We start from the raw sequence: 22,850 nt of genomic DNA on the forward strand, positions 1-22,850 counted from the left end.
GCTAAACTGTTGTGTTTACATGACACATTTTTGATCAGATGATTACAACTACTTTACAGTTTTCATTGGAGGTTCAGAATCAGGTGAAATCAAAAACACCCCCCTCTAGGCTCGTGAGTTCACAACAATTTATCTGGGCATTGAAGAGAAAACTCAGAACAATCTGCTGAAATCTATGTCACTAAGTTGTTGGTATAGCAGGTAAAGTTTTTCAGGTGTGGAAGTCAGTGAAGCTGTTGACACAGATGTAATATTTGAAACAAGATCACTGCATCATGAACACATTCTGGATGGAAGATTTTGTGTGAGTTTATGAGAAGAGAGCATTGAGAAATTAAGAGAGAGAAACAAACATGACTGGCCCCAACACAGAACTTTTAAAAGCTATTTGTTTTCCTGAAGATTTTGTATTTTGTAAATGCAAGTCTTCATAATAACTGCCTGATATCATTGTTATATTAATAGTAAGAAGTTTTATCTACTAATATAGTAAGGTCATTTGATGCCAGACTAATTACTAATGTAAGAAGCCATTTAACTATAAAATATTTACATTAATGAGGAATTAATTAATTACTGGCAGTGCACAATCATATCCTCACTCAGTGCAAGAAGACAAGAAAATTATCATTCCAAAAATTGCCAACAACTTAGGCTAATGAATTTCTAGGAGTTATTTAATTTTGAAAGACTGTTTTGAGAACTGAAAGCTCTTATATGAAGGAGTGTTTAAACTTTTGGAAAACAGAATTTAATTTCCTGTCAAAAACTCATAAAATGTTCTAAGTTAAAAGAAAGAGTTAAAACTCAATTTAAAAGTTATGTGGATCTTTCCTGCCAAAAGAAGAAAGAAGGCAATTAAAGAAATGTTGTTTATTCATTTAACAGACTGCATATTCAGGAGCTGAAACTTGTCACATAAGCCAACCCCAAAGGCAGAGAACCAATGAAAGAGTGGCAGCAACCAACTTGAATCTAAACTATCCCATTCGTCCCCACATGCTGTAGTTATCTGAATTGTTAGTAACTGAGTCATTTGGAAAAGTGAAGTAAAGTGAAAAAAACAGAAGACCAGAAGCACATGAGAAATGCCCATACTTGTCACAGAGGAAGTACAAACACTCAAGAAATGTGTTTCTGCTCTTCTTGGCTTCATTGTTTACCATCATTAAATTTAACTGAAAAAGCAATGTTCTGGCAAGAACTTCTGGCACCTTCTGAAAATACAGCCAGATAAACTCAGCTACTTGTAACTCATATTCTAAGAATAAAATAATTATAACAAAGTGATTGCCATTAAAACAATCAACATTTGTCTACAGTTAACATACAACCACAGCTATTTCCTATACCATGTATGGAGAAAAATGGCATTACAGATACCACTGTGTGGTAACAGGGACAATGCAGATAATTTTAACAGCAACTACTCACCTTCCCTGGGGATATTTTTGTTCTGATGTTTTAATTATTCTGCTTTCATTTTGCACAAAAAGGGAACTGCTGGCTGAAGCAACCACTGACTCTCATTTACTCCAGGTGCCTTAAGACTTCAGCTATCATGCCGGAAGGGATTGTTTTAACTTATAGGCACCTAATGTCACTCAGTGGAATTCAGCCTGCAGGATAGGAAATCTCTAGCAGGAAAGAAGGAGTTTTCAGACTCTTTATTTCACCATAGTATGAGTATGTACTGTGACACTCTGAGCCCTATAATCACTATAATGATATGAATATGACATGGTTATAATATAATTATGATGCATATTGTACAAAATATGTCATGTGAGGTGTCAATGGAAAAGGTGTGGTTTGCTGAATATGATTATCCTATTTGTAGGCATCTATCATTTTTGTATCTGGAGTTATGAATATTGACTGTGCATCTGTATTTCAACTGTGTTTGCTTCTGGGTAATTCCCACAGGTCAGTATATATAGAAGGGGGAAGTGACATTACCACTGGGCCTCACTCCCTACAACACAACACCTGGAAACACGTTAGGAATAAAGACTGAACTGAGGAAGGGGGGGTCCCAGGCGGGAAACAAGGAAACCTGCCTGTGTATGGAAGCTTGGTGGACTGTTTGTACTATCTAACAGGGTGAGACACAGCTTGATTCAAATCCTATCCAGTTTAGAGAACTTAGATTGCGTTTTTGTTTATTTCTTAGGTAATCTGCTTTGATCTGTACGTTATTGCTTATAAACACTTAAAATCTTTCTGTAGTTAATAAATTTGTTTTATATTTTTTACCTAAAACAGTGTGGTATTTTAACTGAAATGGGAAATCTGCTCAGGAACAGGGGCTGATGCATTGTCCTCTCCACATCAAGAGAGGGGCAGATTGGGTAATAATCTTTACTGGTCAGGGCAAGACGATACAGCTCTGGGGTCCTAGGCTGTGGAGTTGGGGTGGGAATGCTGGCTATAGCCTGTCTACTGTTAGTTCATGAGTGGCTGAGGAGAAGCACTCACATAAGTGGGGGAGGAATAGCTCAGCGGTTTGAGCACTAGCCTGCTAAACTCAGGGTGTGAGTTCAATCCCTGAGGGGGCCATTTAGAGATGTGGGGCAAAAATCTGTCTGAGAATTGGTCCTGCTTTGAGCAGGTGGTTGGACTAGATGACTTCCTGAGGTCCCTTCCAATCCTGATATTCTATAAAGTGTTTCCTTGTCTGTGTGAGTGCAAGTCCTGGAGAGGATTGTAGCTTATCGCAGTGTGAGAGTGAACCCAGGCTGGTGAGTCAGAGGGCTCAGTGGTACCTCAGTTCCAGGTTGCACCCCAGCAGGGACCCTCACATGTGCTGGCAGCTTAAACATACAACTCTTGAGTTATGGGTGGGCTTGGGAAAAAAAAAGTTTAAATAATTTTGACAGATAATATTGTCTATCTGTCAAAATTTGAATTTATTTTTATCAATTTAAATTTTCACATTTGAGAAAATGATGGGTTTTAAGCATTTTTAATTGTTTCATTTATTTAAATTGTCACAGTTGCAAGAAATTATGGGGCGTGTGTCAGGCAATGGTGAGGGGGCAGACAATTATTTAATAACTGCAGATGTTGAGATTCAAAAACAAACCTTTATAGCCATTAAAACACAAATGATCAACATCACGTCTAAACCTACAAAATAAATATCCTTAAATCGAACTCTTACAGTCATAAGCAGCATTTTTCTTACTTTGCCTATCTGTCAATTTTGATTACTATCGATGGAAATATTTTTTGTTGGTTTGTGTGTGTTCAGTGAAATCTACATTACCAACATTTACCAATAAAAATCAAATCCTTCCAAGCCTAATTATGAGTATTCTGTCATTCACATACTGGAAGCTTGGCCATAAAAGTGCGACTCATTAAACTTTACTTGTCTTTGGAGAGCTAGGAGTGTTTAAGAATGTGTCTATCTCTTTTCTAATAGGAATAGTCTTAAAAGAAATGTAAAATTTTGATCACAAAAGGATATTGTGCCATCAAGGCTGGACAAAGCTGACTATTTGGCATAAAAACACAGTGCATCATAACAAAATCATTTAAAACAGAATCTGTGAAGAAAAAAACAAACAAAGCAGAAAGTTAAGCTCTTGCAAACAACTCAGGGTTCATAACAGTGATGCTTCTTTCACTTAAAGATCTCATTAGCTTCCTGAAGACTGTGAAGAGGTCAGCAGTTTGACTCGGTTTTGTATTTTTTGGGTACAGTATTAAACTTGAATACAGAGAATCTATGTATTTATCATGAAATATTGATTTGTTTGCTTTCTTGGAATGGATTCTGCTGTGGTTATGCTTCTAGATTTGATAGGTACCTGGCTTTAGTAGATGTACTCAGTCTGCATCAAATGAATCCTTGCCATGAAATACTGCACTAAGGCTCTGATTCAGTAAGATACGTTAGCATGTGCCTTAGTTTAAGCATCTATTCATATCCATTTGACTTCAGTGGGCTTATACCAGTGGTTCCCAAACTTTAACAACCTGTGAACCCCTTTCACTAAAACGTTAAGTCTTGCGAACCCTCTTCTAAAAATGAATATTTCCAGGGATTTTCTCCTTTACCTGAGTATAAATTATAAAAGCAGTGATCTTGGAAATATAACATTTGTTTTTAAGACATGCTTATTACACACTATGTATTATTAATTATTATTTATCATTACAGTATTTTTATTACATTATGAAAACAGCAACACTCTTCCAAGATCTCGCTTTCATAGCTTGTATCACTTTGAATAAGCCTGTTATAAAACAAGGCACCTGTGTTTCAACAAGGAGAATCAGATGTGAAACAGCATGAAGGTATTTAAGAAGCTGACTCAAAGAGTTCCTCCTACACAAGCATTCAGGTCTTGAGCAGTCCAGGCAAACAACACACGTTACAACAAAGCTTAAACTTGTTCTTCATAATAATTTTAAAAACAATACTAGCGGCTTATTTTCATTTTAAAAACAGCAAAAAATATCCACCTCCCTTTCCATTTCTTATTAGGAGTCTTGAAGTTTAAATCTCCTCAGTGTTATAGATATGCTTGCTTTGATCTATTTAGCTCTTGGAAGTCCAGGGGTTCTGGGCTGCTGGCCACATGCTGCCCGGAGTTCCTATGGACAGCTCTAACCACCATTAGAGAATTTTCCCCCGAGAATCCCCTGTAACATTTCATGAACCCCAGTCTGGGAACCACTGGCTTATACTAAATATTTCAGAAGAAGGCATCCCACACATCACAATACTCCTGTACAACAGTGAAATATTTGGACATAATTTTCATGTACATTAAGATCTTCTGTGTAATAAGAATCAGGCCCTCTACATCTCAGTACCTAGGAAGCACCTATCTACAGGGTGTATCAGCATAACAATTCCAAATAGTATACTAAGATGGGGAAGAATTCCTTGCTGACTCAGTTGGCAATCAGCAAAAGACCAGAAATAAGTAGACTGATTGTCAAAGATCTAATTCAGGGGTCGGCAACCTATTGGCACGTGTGCCAAAGACGGCATGCGAGCCAATTTTTAATGGCACGCTGGAGCCTGCTGGGACTCCAGCATGCCACTAAAAATCCTGCCCAGCCCGGCACACTCTCCTCTGCCTCCACTTCCCCTGAGGGGCAGGGAGCAGAAGCATAGCCGTGCGCACGGGGTGGGCAAATGGCCCCACTCTCCCGGCACGGCAAGCTGCTGGGTCCGCGCTCCCGGGCTGGAACGCGGGGCCGAGCGCAGCAAGCTACCGGCCCCTCCTCCACCTTATCCCCTCCCCTGGAGCCCTGCCACCGCGTGCAGCACTCTGGGGGTCAGGGCTGCGCGCTCCCGCAGGGCAGCGTTTGACTCTGCGGGGAGGCAGACACGCTCCCCGCTCAACCGGAGGGGCGGGGCTGTGTGCGCTCGCAGAGCAGCGTATCTAGCTCTGTGTGGAGCCTCATGGTAAGGGGCCCAGCGCTGGGGGGGGCTGGATATGGGGTGGGGGCAGTTAGGGGACAGGGAGCAGGGTGGGTTGGGTGAAAGGTTGCCGACCCCTGATCTAATTTATATTTTGATTCAAATCAATTCACAATTATGACATTTCAATTAAACACAGAAAACAGATTTATAATGAGATTAATAATACAAATAAAACATTTTTAGGTTGGAAAGAAATAATGCTCAGTACATTACGGCAACTGATGAGCTATCTCCTCCCTCCAAATGAGCTGTTAGTGGGGTTGCACTGGTGTAAATGAGGGCATCTTTTACCCCTTGTACTTGTGATGATGTATAAAGAGGACTGATCTGGAATGGCTTTTAGAGTCCGGCATCAGTTTGAGGGTTGACAGTTTGTTTTAATTGTAAACTAAGCAAATTTTATATGGAATCAGTGAAACACAATAAACCCATTACCCAAAGGAGCCATTTTTATAGAGCCACTTTTTAGTGTAATAACAATTTAAGTCTTGTAATGGAGGGATATCAAGGAAAACATGGTGTGATAGCTGTGCCATCTATACTGTATCATCGCTTCCACTCTTTATATAATTCAGCATCTGGAAATGTCTCTCTGTTGGAAGTATATAAAGTCCAATGGACCTCAGCCAGAGTATTTTTTCTTTGTATAGTTCACAAAACAAACTGGTTTCACTGTTTTTAATTTAAGAGAATGCACAAATGAAAAATCGGTGGTTTCAGAAGTTTGCGACCCTACCACTTCAGAATGGCTTTGTTTAGAAATGTGATGTTTTGCAGGTCATCAGACTGAAATATGGAATTTTGCTATTGGACATTTTGAAAAAGAAACATTTTGAAACTATTTAAAAGTTTAAGATTATTTAGAAAGTTAAAGGATAAGGATGGTAAACTTGCCATCAGATGTTTGCAGACATGAAGTCCTTATGCCCTGCTTCTGCTGCTAGATGACTATGCAACTGTATAGGAAGCTTATTTTATTCACAGAAGCAATTAAAACAGAGAAGTTAAAAGTCATCACGCAATCTTTCAGCACATGGGCTGATATACTGACTATGGATTATTTAAGGGCTTGGCTACACTGGCACTTTACAGCGCTGCAACTTTCGCGCTCAGGGGTGTGAAAAAACACCCCCCTGAGCGCTGCAAGATGCAGCGCTGTAAAGTGTCAGTGTAATCAGGGCGGCAGCGCTGGGAGCATCGCTCCCAGCGCTGCACACTACACCCGTAAAGGATGCGGTTTACGTGCAGCGCTGGGAGACCTCTCCCCCAGCGCTGTCGCTCTGACCACACTCACACTTCAAAGCGCTGCCGCGGCAGCGCTTTGAAATTTCTAGTGTAGCCAAGGCCTAAGAATGCCTTTACACTCATTCTTCCCAACCATGTGTAAGGTCAAAAACATGCTTACCTAGTTGATAAACAGTGACATAATATAAATTGTCTGTGCCAGTTTACAACTACTATTATTATGAGAAAGCCTTTTTTCTTGACTTTTCTTTAATGAAAAGACCTACAAGGAATAAGATCGCAGACACACACATTCTCAGATCTAACGACTGTGATGGTGTAAACTGCTGCAGCACCATAGGCTTCAACGGAGCTGCAGCAATTTACACACTAGAGGGTTTGGCCTTGATGTGCTGAATTCCTTCTGTTTGAATAATAGTCCATTGGAAAAGTATAATAAAGAAATTTAGAGTGACACAGGAGGGATCAAGGTTAGTGCATAGTACTATGTGGCATGCATCCTGACAAGTACATTATGTGGTAGCAATGTAACTGGGTTATTGCATGTCTCCATTTATCATCATAGCTGTGACGAATACAAGCAATTGCCTGTGCTACAACGTCTTGTGAGAGTTTGCTGCTTTTCTATCAATAGATGCTCCAAACCCTAAATACAATGGGACAAGATAAGGATGGTGGATTATTACCTTAAAATTTGAATTTCCTAGCTTTTTAAAATTTGTATCTAAATATTGATTAGATGAATTTAGGCAGATAATTAAAGGCTGCATTTCCAAGCATGACGTTTTCACTTACATCTCGAAAGCCTATCTTATTTATGAATAGAAATAAAGCTTTTGTCACAATTCTACCTGTCGCTTCATTTAAAGTTGATTCAAGGCGCATAGTTTCTAGAAAGTGCTCTAAAATTTTCTCTGGAGTTCCTGACATCACAGTATACCTGTGGAAGAGAAAAGAAGCAATTAATTTTCTAAAGGCACAATGAAAATGTAAACTGAAGAAATAATTGGTACCAGAGAGAAGTGGAACCTAACACTTCTGAGCACAGGAATGGAAGTCAAGACCAACCCAAGAATGCAGATACCTGCTCTGACATGGATTCTGTGGCCCAGGGGAAAAATCACTCAACCTTTGCTTCAGGTTCCCCAACTGTAAAATGTGAACAATAATACTTACCTTCTTACCATGAGGACTAAGATGACAAAGGGCCCATTCTCCACTGCGATACCCAGTTTTACACCATTATTTCAATGGAGTTGCACTGGTGCAAAACTGGAGCAGAGAAATGGTGAATCAGACCTTTCTGAAAAACACTGCCAGTGCTAAGTATTATTAAGGACAAAAATATCAGCAACAACAAAATTTCTGAAAATGTAGGCTTTAGATGGATTTAAACAGATTAACTCTTAGGGTGAGATGGGCACCACTATTTATCATCATTAGTGCTCAGAGGGAAAACAACGAAAGCAAATGAATGCCTGCCGTACTGTAGGTCTGAGCTGGGGGAAAGGACATGGTGGTAGACAGTAACGTATAGCGGTGAAACTTCAAAACTTGCCAATTGCCTTAGGTAACTGAAGTAAATAAGTTTCTGCTTAACTTCAGTACCTGCACCATTTCTAACACTAAATCTAGAGAGATACAGCACAAGGGTATACTGCATATAGTGAGGTTATCATATGTATTGCAGGGAACGTTGGCAAGATTTATGTACCAGCACTATAACAGAGGATATTATAGAATAGAGCTGCACTGATTAACTGTCCTCTCTTTCCTCCTTTCCTAGTGAATAGGATTTCTTTTTATCTTCCATTTCATTCTTTCAATCTTTGCATCATTTTTCCATGTTGAGTGAAAAGGTAGGAAACTTAAAAAAAAAAAACCCAAAACTCTAGGAGAAGTGTAGGTGTTCTGCTCCTGCTGAGAAATAAGTGGTGGAGCTGAGCTCCTGTGGGCTCTCCCTCACTTTGAGCATTGACCATCATAGTTCTTTTACCTGCCAGCCCCTTTGGAAGAACTGTATTGATGTCCCAAGAACACAAACATTTGTTAAGCCAGTGCACATCCTTGTAGAGATACTAACCAAGTCTGTAGGTAAGCGAGGCACAGAGAACCCAGTTTTCTGCACTTTGAATATGAAAGTGAAAACGAAGCAGTGAAGTGGTCTACAGTGACTGTAGACTGTAGCAATGCTCTGTGAGGTGTCAGTCAGTAACACTGCATGTGTGTGATCACCCACGAAGAGAGAAGTTAGAGCTTGGAAGACAGAACTTCAGAGTTAGCTTTTCGTAGCAAGCCTGTCATTCTTTGAAACTGTGGCTCACTGAGCTGCAGCAGACAAGGGGGCAGGGAGGGACCCAAACTGCAGTTCAGGGCATCTGGTCCCAAAATGGAGCCTTTCTTTCTTAAGATTAAGAGAAGGGAAAAAATAATTCTTGACAGGATGGCTCAGGAAACTAACAACACACTACACAGTGTTTCACCTCTATATAATTTGGTAGGGATCAAAAGTCTGAAGGTAGTTTAGTACCTTATATAAAGTCACTTGCTGGTCTTATTTTACTTCCTAGGGAGAAAGTGCCCACATCAAAATTGGTACCTTTGTTGACAGTTTCAGCAGAGAAGCTAAGTTTGAATGGACCTGGAGAATGAATCATCCTCCCAGCCAGAGAGGTGAGCTCTCTGGCTCAGGCCTGAGCAACATTGCTTGGGCAGTATGGGGAAGGTTGCACGGCCTCTGCTTTATATTTTCTGTGGATAAACAGAGTGGTTTGGCCAAGACTTTCACAGGTGGGTACTTACAGTTAAATTCCTAACTTATGCATCTAAATAAGTGGGCAGATTTTCAAAAGTGCTGAGCACTCAGTAATCCCCAAAGACTCAGCATTTTGGAAATCAAACCACTTATTTAGGTGTCTAAATATGGACTTTGAAACCTCATGTTTGCCTCTCCCTCCATTTACTAGCTTATAGCAGAAACTAGAGAGGTCACACTCACAAGTACTAACACAGTTTAAAAGATTTAAAATAAAAATACTTTATCAAACATACCGTCAGTAAAATAAGCTGGACTCTGAAAAAATTATTTGTGAATGCAGAAATTTTTAAGCCATTTTGCTTTTTCTCTACTTCTGCCCCTTTTGGGTTTGCTTTCTGTGAATGTTCACTGGCAGGAGTGTTCACAGAAACAATATATTTAATCAACTTGATAAAATATTTGTGAAAAGCAAACTTCGAATTTTCATTGAAAGTGTTCACCCTGGAAGCTTGATTTTGAAAGCTACCCTCATCTAGCCAGGAAGTACAAACATACCATATGACTTATCTGTTCAGATTTTGAATTGTTAAATGTCAGATACTAGAAGTAATACTCATAGCAAAAAGTTTTCAAGAAATCCTGTGTTTGAAATATGTTTGCATAAAACATTCATTGAACTGTTTTAGAAATGCACAAAATTACGTGGTCACAATTAAGTCACTAAAAGCAAAATGGGCTAAAATCTAGAGGCCCAAATCTCTGCTGATGTAAAATAGTGCAGTTCCACTGACTACAACTGAGTTTCACTCATTTACACTACTAAAGAATTTGGCCTTCTGGCAGGGCGCACTATGTCTGGAGGCACCCTGCTGGAGGCCTTGCAGCCCTGAATCACCCTGTCCCAGAATAGAGCAGTGAGGAGTCCTGTAGGAGTCTAGGCAGCCTAGAGAAGAGCAGCCAATCAGAGGGGCTGCTGGAGCGACCAATAAGGGGCCAGAAGGGCCAGATAAAAGGCAAGCAACAGAGCAGAGTCTTCAGTTGCTGTGTGGAGCTTGATGAGGGAGCTCTGGGTGCCTGGCTGGCTAGACAAACAGCAGGACCATGGATAGCTCACTGCAGAGAGCTCACCAGAGAGAACTGAGCCCAGTGAAGACTGCCAAAGACCGGGTGCCTTGCTGTCTAGATAGTACAGCAGCAGAGCCACTGAAAGGTCACTGCGGGCAGCCTGAACACAGGGGACTGAGTACAAAACCTGGCCAGACCGAGGTACCGAGATGGGCCCTGCTGGTCTGGTTGCAGACTGAATCCAGGGAGGGCTGCTAAGAAGGATGCCAGCTGAAGGTACCAAGATGGGCCCTAGCTAGGTGTCTGAAGAAAGCAGTGCCTCTGGGAAAAGGCCTAAGAGCTACGGCCCCATACCAGGGTTGTGATAAGAACTTGGGACTGTATACCCCAGAAGTGGGGGACAGCGTGTGCAGCTCGGCTAGAGGGCTGAGCTGCCAAAGACCAGCTGAGAGAACCAGCAGCTGGTGGATGCTCACGAGAGGTGGGTGCCCCCCCCCCGAAAGAACAAAAAACCCAAAAGCAGGCTCACACCTAACAGAGAGAAAGGGAGCCATTGATGAGAGGTGGGAGCCCCTGCCCCCGAAAAAGAACTATGTTTATAGGCACCATTGGCCAAAGAAAAGGGGGCCCGCATGAGAGGTGGGTGCTAACTCTGTTACAGGCCCTAAAACTAAACTGTTTGCTGAGAGGGAATGCCTGGGTCTAATAACTTAGTCATAGGGTATGATGACAGATTGCATAGCAGATGAAAAATGTGTATAAAAATATAAGGAATGCTTTATTTAAATCCCTATAGATAAAATATCTAATTATAAATACTGTAATAACAGATGGGTGATAATCAGAGGAAAACTGTACTAAAAATGGGCAGTGCTAGCACCAACCTTATGTCTTATCTTCACTAATAAAACCCCTCTCAAAATAGAGGAAAATAAGTTCCTTATCTGGGTAAAAGTGAGGAGCAGAAGAAAAGTTTCAGTACTTCTCAATGCATAATGTTAGCTGTGTTAGAGATGCTAACCATACTGGATATGTGATGGCAAAGGGCCATCCATTATTGTCCAAGGAATCTGCACAACATTCCTGTGAAATGACAACACTTCGTGGGGATAAAAAGCACTGCCGTCTCCTGCTGTATTTTGCTATTTTTTTGTACTTGTTATAAGTGTGCATTAGAAGACTGGTGCATTTGAGTGCCTATACGTATGAACAGAACTGGGTCAAATTTTTCAGACCAATACTTTGTTCGCTGAAAAATGCAGTTTCAATTGACCTGAAACTATTTGCCAATTTGACAGGAATTCATCAGATAGTTTCATCCAAAAACACTTGTGGGCTGGAATTCCTAAGTGGACTTAGGCACAAAATGGCTGGAGGAGAAGGGTGGTGGTGCCTCCCTTATAATCTTTAGCTCAGTGGTTTGCATCCTCACTTGGAAAACAAGTGACCCAAGTTCAGTGGCCCCCTCTGCCTGACACAGAACAGGGATTTCTCCTATTGAAGTTGTTCCACTGTATAAAAATAATTGAACATGCATTAAAGCAGGGACATGGACATAGGCCTCCTACATAACAGGTGGGTGCTCTATCCAGCGGGCTATAGAGTCACTCGGGCATGCTCTCTCTGGCCCAATGGTTAGCCAAGTATTTTACACAAAGAGGAACAGCCTCAACAGAAGAGAATGAGAAAACCCCACCACCAAATACCCCACAGCTTAGTGATTAGGACACTCCCCTGCAATGTGCGACATCAATTCCCTGCTCCAAATAAGGCAGAGAGAGGGGAACTGAGGCAGGTCTCCCACATCTCAGGGGAGTGCCCTAACCACTGGGCTAAAGGTTAAAAGGGAGGCACCAGCTTCTCTGGCCATTTTGTGAACATCATGCTTTATTTCCTTTGCTTTTATTTTCAAAATGCCCAGAAATTAAATCATTCAACCAGAAAAAACTTTTATCAACTTTTTCAATTCACCATTTTTGTCCCCCAAATTTTCAGTTTTAGTTCAACCCAAATTAATTTTTTTTCAGAACTGCCAGTTATTCGCCCAGATCTACATGTGAATGTGCATGCGTGCAAAATATGTATGTGCATGCAAATGTGTGTGCATGAGGTCATTACTTCTGTACTGGGGAATTTAAACTATTGGAATAATGGAGCCTACAATCCAATCTGATTGTATTTCAATGGAGGATTCAGATCTATTTTCAAGTGTAGAAAACCAGTAAGTTTCACAACCCTTATCTTGGCGATTTTTTCTAGCAGTTCCATTCATTTGCAATATTGATAACTTGACTCCCCTGGACATCCTTACTTCATTTCAGAATGGTGCTTCCTGCCTCTAGGTATGAAGGCAGGGGAAATGTGGTGAATATTATAAAAAGAATGAAAGCCTATTCAGGGAGTTACTTTCCTGTCTGCATTCTTCACACTGTGCATAAACTGAACCTAGCAAATTTGTATTAGAATCCTGAATCTGAAATCCAAAGAGAAACATCTGTACTTAGTAACAAAACAATGTACTTTCCCCATGTATTTTACACAATTGCTCTGCTTAATGGGGTTTCATCATTCCCGATGTGCAATCTATTGAAAAGCCATTCATGAAATGAATATTTACAGTTAGAGCTTTACAGAATTATTGTGCAAAGTTGCAGACCTAGTGCGTGGCTGAAAATTGATATATTATGCACTACAGGGCATGTGATTAGCTGATGCTAAAAAAACCAACAACCATTACATACACTGAATTTTTCCACAGAAAGGGAGAATGTGCTATTGTTTAGATAATACTACCATATGAAAAGGTTAATCACAGTCTGACATTTGCACTACTGAATGAAAACATACTTGTGCTGAGGTTGTGCGTTTCCTTGATTAGAAGCTCTGTTTCCTGCTAGGATCTTCTCCAGTACCAAGACATCTTGGTCATGTTCTTTGAGTCTTACTGTATTTGCTTCAACATCCTGCAAGACAAGTTATTTTTAATACAGTTACTGCACCTGACTTGGCTGCTTAATTACTTTTTTAAAATGAATGACTTTCAAATAACTTCAACAAAAACCGAGGAGACAAGCCTCTATGGCTAGTCCTTTCCATGTTGCTTTCCCTCTCTGCACCCTTTCTCCCTGCAGGCAGAGTGAAGAGGATCTCTCCCAGTGGGCATAGGGAGAATCATGGGGAAGTCTAGCACAGCAGCTTCCAGGGAGGGGATCATAGGTGTGAGGTGGGAAGAAAGCAGATTGCCAGAACCAACCCTTCTCCACACCTTTAAAATGTAGAGTCATTTCAACCCTTGCCCTTCCATGATCATCAGTATCCATAATCTGGCATTTGTTGGCCATTCATTTTTAAATACTGTTCCTTTGGAAGGATTACAGAAGAATTACAAATCCTAGCCCAATAAAGTGTTATAGCTGCTCAGAGTCTAGGGTGGAAACAATTATATACAAGTAAAACAAAGCCAGAGCCAACATTTGTGCACGTTTAAACACAAATGAAAAGTAATCTGGCATCCAGGTTTTAGTACATCAGTGCAGTCTTTGAAATCCTGCTAAAATCAGACAGCAAGAGCTACATAACACTCAGCTAGAGTCTCCGAGCTGGTCTACACTACGGGGGAAAATTGATCTTAGATATGCAACTTCAGCTACGTGAATATCGTAGCTGAAGTCGAAGTATCTAAGATCGAATTACTCACCGTCCTCATGGCGCGGGATCGATGTCCGCAGCTCCCCCTGTCGATTCCGCAACTCCGTTCTGGTTGGTGGAGTTCCGGAATCGATATAAGCGCGTTCAGGGATCGATATATCGCGTCTAGATGTTACATCTCTCTTCTTTAATTACAAGTTATTTCAAATGATGCTTTGGGTTGATTGGCATTTATTGATAATAATGACACAGGTTCTGAAAATGTTTGCAAGGTGAGAAAGCAGGCCACTGGATGTGGCAAATATGAGAGGACCAGTGTTAGTGGCATGTCTTACCCAACACTTACCCTAAGTATTCTATTAAAGTCCTCCTTGTCTACTCTCAAGAAGTGGCAGTTATCTTCTCGTAAAACAATGGATGCTGCTCTTGGAGCATCATTCACTAGCGCTAACTTGCCAAAATCATCTCCTTCGTGTAGGGTACATACCACACCCTATAAACAGCAAAACATTTATACACAAAAATCATCATTATAGTTCATCCCATTGAAATGCCATGTGCAAACACTAGACTTCAAAATCCAATATTAAAACAAATGTATTTGGCAGGAAATCAACAGCAAAAATAATGACAAGGAAACAATACTTGATAACTGCTTATTACTATTACTAGAGAAAGGCAAGAATAGAAAAGAATGGGCTTGTTCTCTGAAATTAGACTCAGAGCGAAGGACCCTTCTGGCCTTGCTGACGACAGCAAGCTGTTGATGTAAATAAAAGAGATCATGAAAAATGCAGATCTAGTTTGCTGAAGAACAGATTTGGAGTGAAGTTCTCCTCTCCAACAGTGTCAGTCTCTGTTACCTATTCTGCTCTTTTCCATAATACATATGCCCATGATGGATGTCCTGATCTAATGACAGGAGAATCTAGGTGGAACGGACGCACAAATTTCCATCTTCCAGTTTAGGTAAAGGAGGCGGATTATTCTTCATATACCAAGGAGGTCCTCACAGGAGGTGGGAACACCACTGTAATAAGTCAACAGACTGTGGTGGTAGAGGATTTGATCATTAGAAATATGAATAACTGGATGTGTGATGATTGTGAGAACTGTTCAGTGACTTACCAGCTATATAGACGACAGCGCTCACAAGACATCTAGATATGTTTGTGGTGAGTGCTGGAGAGTTGCTTTGTCATTTTATCTACTGACACTAAAGATACAGACCAGATCTTCAGCTGGTGTAAATCAGCATAGTTCCATTGACTTCAGAGCTACACCAATTTAACTGGCTGAAAATTGGGACCACACGCTGGAGTGAGAGATGACCTAGAAGCTAAATCTGGATGAATAAGAAAAAGGCTTAATACTGGGACCTCTATGGTAGCTGTCACTGAAATATTTAGAGTTCCACATGCAGGTCCAGCATGAGAAAATGTCAGGGGAGATTTTCAAAGGCACAAAAAGTGTAGTTAGGTGCCGAACTACCATTAAAAGTCAAAAGGAGTTAAGAGCTCCCATATTCACGGGTGAAAATCTCCCTCATAAAGAAGAAATTTATTAGGTACTGGGACACTTTCTGGGCTGTACCTTAACTAAAATGAGAACAGATTGCTGACACAAAAATTGACAGTTTTGGAGGGTTATTTAAAGTAGGACTGAATGGTACTCATCCAAGAGTTCTGAAGGACATATGAACAGAATGGCTCAGCTACTAATAAAAATATGCAATCTCTCATTAAAATTAACTACTATACCTGAGAATTGTAAGGTAGCCAGTGCTGTACCTTAGTTTTCTGAAAGGCAATGGACTGATCCTGCGAATTACAGACTAGTAAATCTTTCTTCAGTGCTGGGTGAATGCAGACCTGCCAAGTCTACTGTTTTCCACTGTACAGTACAATTTTTTGTAACTTTCTACAGAGAAACTTGAGTGATATACTAGTTTTTCTGAGGCACGGGTTAGAGTTCAATGCAGAGAATTCTATATGGAAGTTTGTGTGTGTGAAGAAATAAGTGGTGACATTAAAATGTTTCAAAGTCATTTCTCTCCTTAACTTTTCAAAATGTAGGTTTATTGGAATCCAAATTCCTCAGTCCCTCGCAAACATCTCCCTTTAAGAAAATGTTTTTCTCAAATAACAACTTAGGGAGAATACTAACAGGTCCTCCTCCCCACAATTCTGCCAGATTAAGGAGCCATATTCTATCAGAAATCTCTTCCCCATGGAGGTTATGCAAAAATGTGATCAAGTCACATCTTAACCTTCTCTTGCATAAATTAATAGACTGAGCTTCTTAAGTGTCTGACTAGAAGGCATGTTTTTGAGACCTCAAATCATTTTTGAAGCTCTTTTCTGAACCTGTTAAAATTTTTCAACTTTTTTTAAAGTATTCCAGTAATGATCTTACTAATGCCATATACAGAGATACCAATTCCCTACTCTTACTTGATATCCCCTGTTTATGTGTCCAAGGATAGTGTCCCTCTTCTTAGCCATGGCATTGCAGTGGGAGCTCACATTCAGATGCTTATCCACCATTATCCCAAAATCCTTTTCAGTGTCACTGCTATCCAAGATACTACATTTTTTGTTTCTAGATAGATTGCCTTAGATTTGGCATATTATTCAAATAAGCCCACCTTACCAGGCGATCCACATTTGTCTGTATAACTGACCTGTCACAATCATTATTTACTATGCAACCAATTTTTGTGTCATCTGCAAATTTTACCAGCAATGATCTTATTTTTTATCATTGATAAAGATACTGAAAAGCATTGGGCCAATAACAGACCATTGTAGGATCTCACTAGAAATGCCCCATAGGATGAGGATTCGCCATTTATTATTATTATTTCTGTCAGTTAACCAACTTTTAATCCATTTAATATGGATTACACTGATTTAGTATAGTGCTAATTTCTTTATCAGATGTCTGTGGGACTCAATCAAATGACCAGCTGAAATTTAAGTGTGGCTACAGCTGTGTTGGCCCCAGGATATTAGAGACACAAGGTGGGTGAGATAATATCTTTTATTGGACCAACCTGTTGGTGAGAGAGACAAGCTTCCAAGCTTACTGAGAGCTCTTCATGTCTGGAAAGTACTCAGAGTGTCACAACTAAATACAAGGTGGAACAGATTGGTTAGCATAAGTAGCTAATACATATTCTAAGAGAGATAAGGTGGGTGAGGTAATATATTTTTTTCTCTCCTTTCCCCTTCCCCCATGACTGGAGAGGTGTTAATAGCTATTTCTCCTTGAATGGTCCATTGAAATATTTCCCAGACCTGAAGATCTCTGTAGAGCTCAAAAGCTTGTCTCTCTCACCAACAGAAGTTGGTCCAAAAGATATTAGCTCACCTGCCTTGTCTCTCTATTATTTTGGGACCAACATGACTACAACACCACTACATAATATTCGCAGAGACTATTCAAGGTGAAGTGATCCATTAACACCTTGCCAGTCATAGGAGAAACATCCTTTTCAGTGTCACTGCAATCCAGGATACTGTCCGGTCTTTTCTCTCAGATGACTATAGGGGTGTTAATGCCCCACTTCACCTTGAAGGGTCCCTTGAAATATGGGTTAACTACTTATGCTAAACAATCTATTCCACCTTCTATTCAGTTGCGACACTCTCTCTGAGAGTATGGCTACACTGGCACTTTACAGCTCTGCAACTTTCGCGCTCAGGGGTGTGAAAAAACACCCCCCTGAGCACTGCAAGATACAGTGCTGTAAAGCCTCAGTGTAATCAGGATGTGGTTTTCGTGCAGCGCTGGGAGAGCTCTCTCCCAGCGCTGGCGCTCCGACCACACTCACACTTAAAAGCACTGCCGCGGCAGCACTCCCACAGCACTTCCGCGGCAGCACTTTGAAATTTCAAGTGTAGCCATACCCTGAGTATCTTTCCCAGATCTGAAGAAAAGTTCTGTGTGGCTGAAAAGCTTGTTTCTTTCGTGAACAGAATTTGATCCAATAAAAGATATTAGACTCACCTTGTCTTTTGCAGAAATTTATGATACTTTATCAGTGATATTTGTCAATCAAAACTGCTATCCTGTTTATTTGACACACCTATGTTCCATAAAGCCCTGCTGACTGGCATAAGTTATGCTATCATCCTTTAATTCTTTAGTGATTGCATCACACATCTGCTGTTCCAGAATTTTGCTCAGGACCAATCTCAGGTAACCAGCCAGTAGTTACCCGGGTCATCTCACTTACCCTTTTTAAAAAAAAGTTACTTTTTTTGATTCCTTTAGAACCTTCCACTAGAAGGAGTCCAAAGATGGAAGACAAAAATGATTATATGTGTGGAGAGCGTTCATATGGAGAAAGGCATTAGGATTGTTTAATTTAGAGAAGAGAGAAATCAAAGAGGCAGGACAGTGATATAGAAAATAATGAATGACATACAGAAGGTAAAAATCAGGTACTCCTATATACCCTTTCTCAAAAGAATGAAGGAGAATTTAATAATATCAAAATAATATCAACATATTTAAAACAGAATTAAAAAATTCTTTTTACACAGTTTATAATTAATCTCTGGAACTCTTTTGCCACAATGTATCACTGAGGCCAAAAAGACTGGTAGGATTCTAAAAGGATTTGACATTTATATGGTTAAGGAGAGAATACACAGTTATATTAGACAGGATAAAAAAATTCTTAGAAGGGAGATAAACCGTTATGCTTTGAGACATAAGTTGACTAGTAACTGTCAGGGATTAGGAAGTAACTTCCACTATGAGCAGGTTATTTTCTATCTGACCACTATAGAGATTCTTGTACCTTTCTCCAAAGTACCTGGTACAAAAGTAGAATATGTAGTAGATAGCTTCACTCCTTTAGAGACATTTTTGCCTTAAATTAGATGGAAAACTAAGGGCTCAGTTTTCTAACCTTTACTCATGTGAGTCATCCGTACTTATCTGAATAGACCATTTGAAGCCATTTAATGGGAGCACTCTTGAGGGGGAGGGTTGAGGAATGCACATCAATCTATGTCAATTTATTCAAAAAGTACAATACATATACGTATTATTTAAAATGGAAACATACTTAAAGGGATCATTTTTAATTGTTTATCAACGGACATTTTAAAAATACTCTAAAGAGAGGTGACGCATTGGTTACACTGAAAATAACTATCTTCCTTCTACAACATTAATTATACGTGCTTAAATAATTAGACATGAAATGGCATAAAAGGAAATACAGAATTGTATCTCCATATTATGGTAAAAGGTTGGTAAGATGAACTATACTTTTTTGTATTTAAAGTTCCTGTATACAAATTATTATATTTTGTGAAGTGATAATAAAATTTAAGCTAACGTATGATGGCTCATATGTGATCATGCTCACAAATGGTAATACTAGACTAAAGGAACAACCCAGAAGGAAGCAGTTGATCTTACATCCCCAAAGGACTGTGGCAACCATGATGTGGGCACAGGGCTTAGCTAAGGCTGGGAAAGTCAAAGGGACGTGGCTATGCCTACACTATGAGCTAGGCGTGCGACTCCCCTGCTCATGTATGCATATTTGCGCTAGTTCGATGAGAGCCAGCAAGAATATAAAGAGCAGCACAGTCACAGTAGCATGGGAAGCAGCAGCAGAGATACACGTAGCTGTGCCAAGTACAAACCTGCCTGAAACCAGTGAGTACATATTCAGCACAGCAAAGCTGTGCCTCCGCTGCCGGTACCCATGATGCTGCAGCTACACTGCTAGCCTTCAATGAGAGCTCGTGTGAGTACGTGTACGTGAGCAGGGGAAATCACATCACAGTTCATCGTGTAGATGTAGCCTACATGTGAATTTGGGCATTATTCTTTGTTGTATTGAACGTAGCTACATAGGGATTATAATGCTATAACTTGGGGCAGTTTAGTAGTTAGCTATCAGTGAATGAGAATAAAGCTATATTAAGACAATGTCAGCATTGTGGTGTGACAGCTACTATTGTAATTAAAGTAGTAACTACTGCTAAGTGCTAAATATGTATGTGTGATCTATCTAGCTAAGGAGTCACTGAATATCTTGGAGAGGGTGTGCTATGACATAATGCTTTATTGTTTGTGTTTGATTTAATCCACTTTGCAGTACAAGTGTGGATGTAACTGCACTGAGTTATATTTAGGTGGTCTATAGTCTTGAAATGTTCATATACACACAAACTGTAGTCCTGAAATTATTCATCAGCCATGTAAAAGCATAATAAATAAAATAGTTTGGAATCATTTCTTGCTTAAAAACTGAAAATGATATTCTACTTTTTACCCCAAGCAACATAATCTTGCTGTAAGTCAAAGTGTATTCCACTAAAGTTTATTCTTACAGTCCTGCTAATAAAAAGAATAATAAAAGGTCTTCATAAATACCTTGCCATAAATGACTACATTTACCGATCCCTTTAGGATAATGTACCAGGAAGTACCTTCTTCTCCCTGATTGAATACTACAAAAAAGAGAAAAGATTTTATGCTGAGAATATAGGTGCCTTTTAGCATAAGTGGTTCTTCCCTCAGTTACACCAATATAAAATAACTATACTGAAGACATTTTAGTGGATCTTATCATCTTGAAAAAAGTTACATTGGGATTTCAAAGCAATTTTCTTTTGATTTTAGAAGAAAAAACAAATACTAATAATTGTATAATATTTGTATGACACCCTCTTTTTTCTAAGACAATACTAAAAGCAGTTGTAATTTGCCATTGCTCTATAGGTGTCTTTATGAACTTTATGTTATCAATTGCTAACTGATACATAGATTTGGATCTTATAGGGTGCTGAGTGATATAACACTAATCCTTAAAGTGCTGAGAACCTGACAATTTTCCAGTGCTTCTCCATATAAAAAGTTCAGAATAATCATATTTAAAATAATATTTTTATACACAAAGCTGGGCTTCTGAATACCATGAGAATAACATTTTTATTAGCATGTGATAAAATTAAAATCCATTTTAATTAGAGATGTGTCCAAACCAAAACCCCAAATACAAACACCCCCAAACATTAGTAGGTGCAGAAGTCCAAAAAGCAGTCCAGAGACGTTTTGCAACTGGCCACTCGCACGTTCTGAACAGCCAGCTTTGGAGTATTCAAGTTTTGCATCATAATTTAAATAGTGATCTAATACCACACATCAGAAAAAAAAGATATGGTTGGATCCCTTTTACTTACAAACAGTTCCTCCTTTGGGATGCGACTCAAAGATTAGAACACCTGCTAATTCTCGTTTTACCTTAAAATAAAGAGAGACGAATTATAGATTTTCTGTGTACTGCATTTTTGGTGCTAAATGTAACAGTATGCCAATGGGCACGATTCTGCTTCCATTGACTTAACTGGGAGCAGGGTCAGGATCAACATGTATTAAATTACATATGGATTTGGGGCCAGACTGTGGCTTTAAGCCACTGGTCACAAATAAGGGAGATGAGGAAGGGCTATGCAGAAACAGAAGTCCCCAAAAGAATTTTAGCTGACTCAGCCAAAATACTTACTGTGGTAGAAAGATGAGATAAGGCCTTAATGTGAAGAAGTTCTTCATATATAATTTCTAGATCATCTACAGTTCTCTGGCCAGGTCTACAAAGAAAAGACAAAACCCACAAAATACAAAAAAAACAACAACCGCAAAACAAACTCCTAATGAGTAATGTTTGCAGAATGAGCTCAAGGGGTCAGTTAAGTGCCTTGACATGTCTTAACTATAAAAATAAATTTGCCCTGGATAAGCTTTACATCATAATAAACTCTAACATAACTATTTAAAGTGTTTCTTGTTGGGAAACAAAATGTAACTAACAGGGAAAGAAGAATATTATGTATGCTGTATATTTGAAAGTCATCCTTCAATTTGTGTGGCTAATTAGAAATGGAAGAGAACCTTAAAACTGTTCTGTGAATATACACTTGGGGGAAAATAAAGGAATAAAAGGACCTTCCTTGGCTGTTTTTGCTCCACTTGTGTGTTCACTATCCATCAATATTCTAGTCAACTAATTTATAGGAAATATGTTTATGGAATCAGTGAATTTTAGAGTGAATTTTGAATGTGTGTATGAAAGTATTTATACTAGAAATCAGGTTCTAAGTGTTATGCTTTTCCAGTCAGTAAACAAAAACATCATGTGACCTGTGTGTCCAATCAAAACGAACCCACACAACTTAAACTGTGAATATTGAACACTCACAATAAGCTTCTCATAGATACTCTATATAGACTATGAATTAGTCAACAAATGACTTGAACAGGGAATACATTTTGTAAGTTGCTCAGAGACAACTTGTGAACAAACAAATTTAAAAAAGCATTTCTTTGCTGAAACAATCATTTTCTGAAAATTTTCAGCTCTAAAAATTACACAAAACAATATATACTAAAGAACCTAATGAGCTTTTTCAAGGTGAATTTTGCAAAAGCATTTGTACCATTTAAGTGTGAAACAATACACTTTAATGAAAACATCCTAAAATACAGTGAAAGACTAAATCACTTTTGAAAAAACGTGTTTTAAACCTTTATTTTTTTAAAGTGGGAATCAGATGGAGACAGATGTTCTGAAGTAATGAGTTCTACATCCTAACATCCTCCACATCAAGAATGTTCATAGCAATGAAAAGACTCCCAAATAGAGTTAGCTCACAGCAC

The 22,850-nt window shown here is 39.3% G+C and overlaps 1 protein-coding gene across 3 annotated transcripts in view; it reads right to left on the bottom strand.

Annotated features, from left to right (window-relative positions):
• The window catches only part of RAPGEF4 (Rap guanine nucleotide exchange factor 4), a 221,493-nt gene that overhangs the window by 36,928 nt on the left and 161,715 nt on the right, over positions 1 to 22,850 (bottom strand). For all 3 annotated transcript variants that reach the window (XM_075070110.1, XM_032784584.1, XM_032784586.1), the window contains 7 exons: positions 21,700 to 21,784; positions 21,377 to 21,437; positions 20,568 to 20,644; positions 14,509 to 14,655; positions 13,362 to 13,477; positions 7,543 to 7,631; positions 3,473 to 3,551 (listed from right to left, as the gene is read on the bottom strand). In XM_075070110.1, the coding sequence (XP_074926211.1) occupies positions 3,473 to 3,551; positions 7,543 to 7,631; positions 13,362 to 13,477; positions 14,509 to 14,655; positions 20,568 to 20,644; positions 21,377 to 21,437; positions 21,700 to 21,784 (654 nt within the window). The remainder of the gene's footprint in view (positions 1 to 3,472; positions 3,552 to 7,542; positions 7,632 to 13,361; positions 13,478 to 14,508; positions 14,656 to 20,567; positions 20,645 to 21,376; positions 21,438 to 21,699; positions 21,785 to 22,850) is intronic.

The sequence above is a fragment of the Chelonoidis abingdonii genome, chromosome 10 (genome assembly GCF_003597395.2).
Source record: "Chelonoidis abingdonii isolate Lonesome George chromosome 10, CheloAbing_2.0, whole genome shotgun sequence".
NCBI lineage: Eukaryota > Metazoa > Chordata > Testudines > Testudinidae > Chelonoidis > Chelonoidis abingdonii.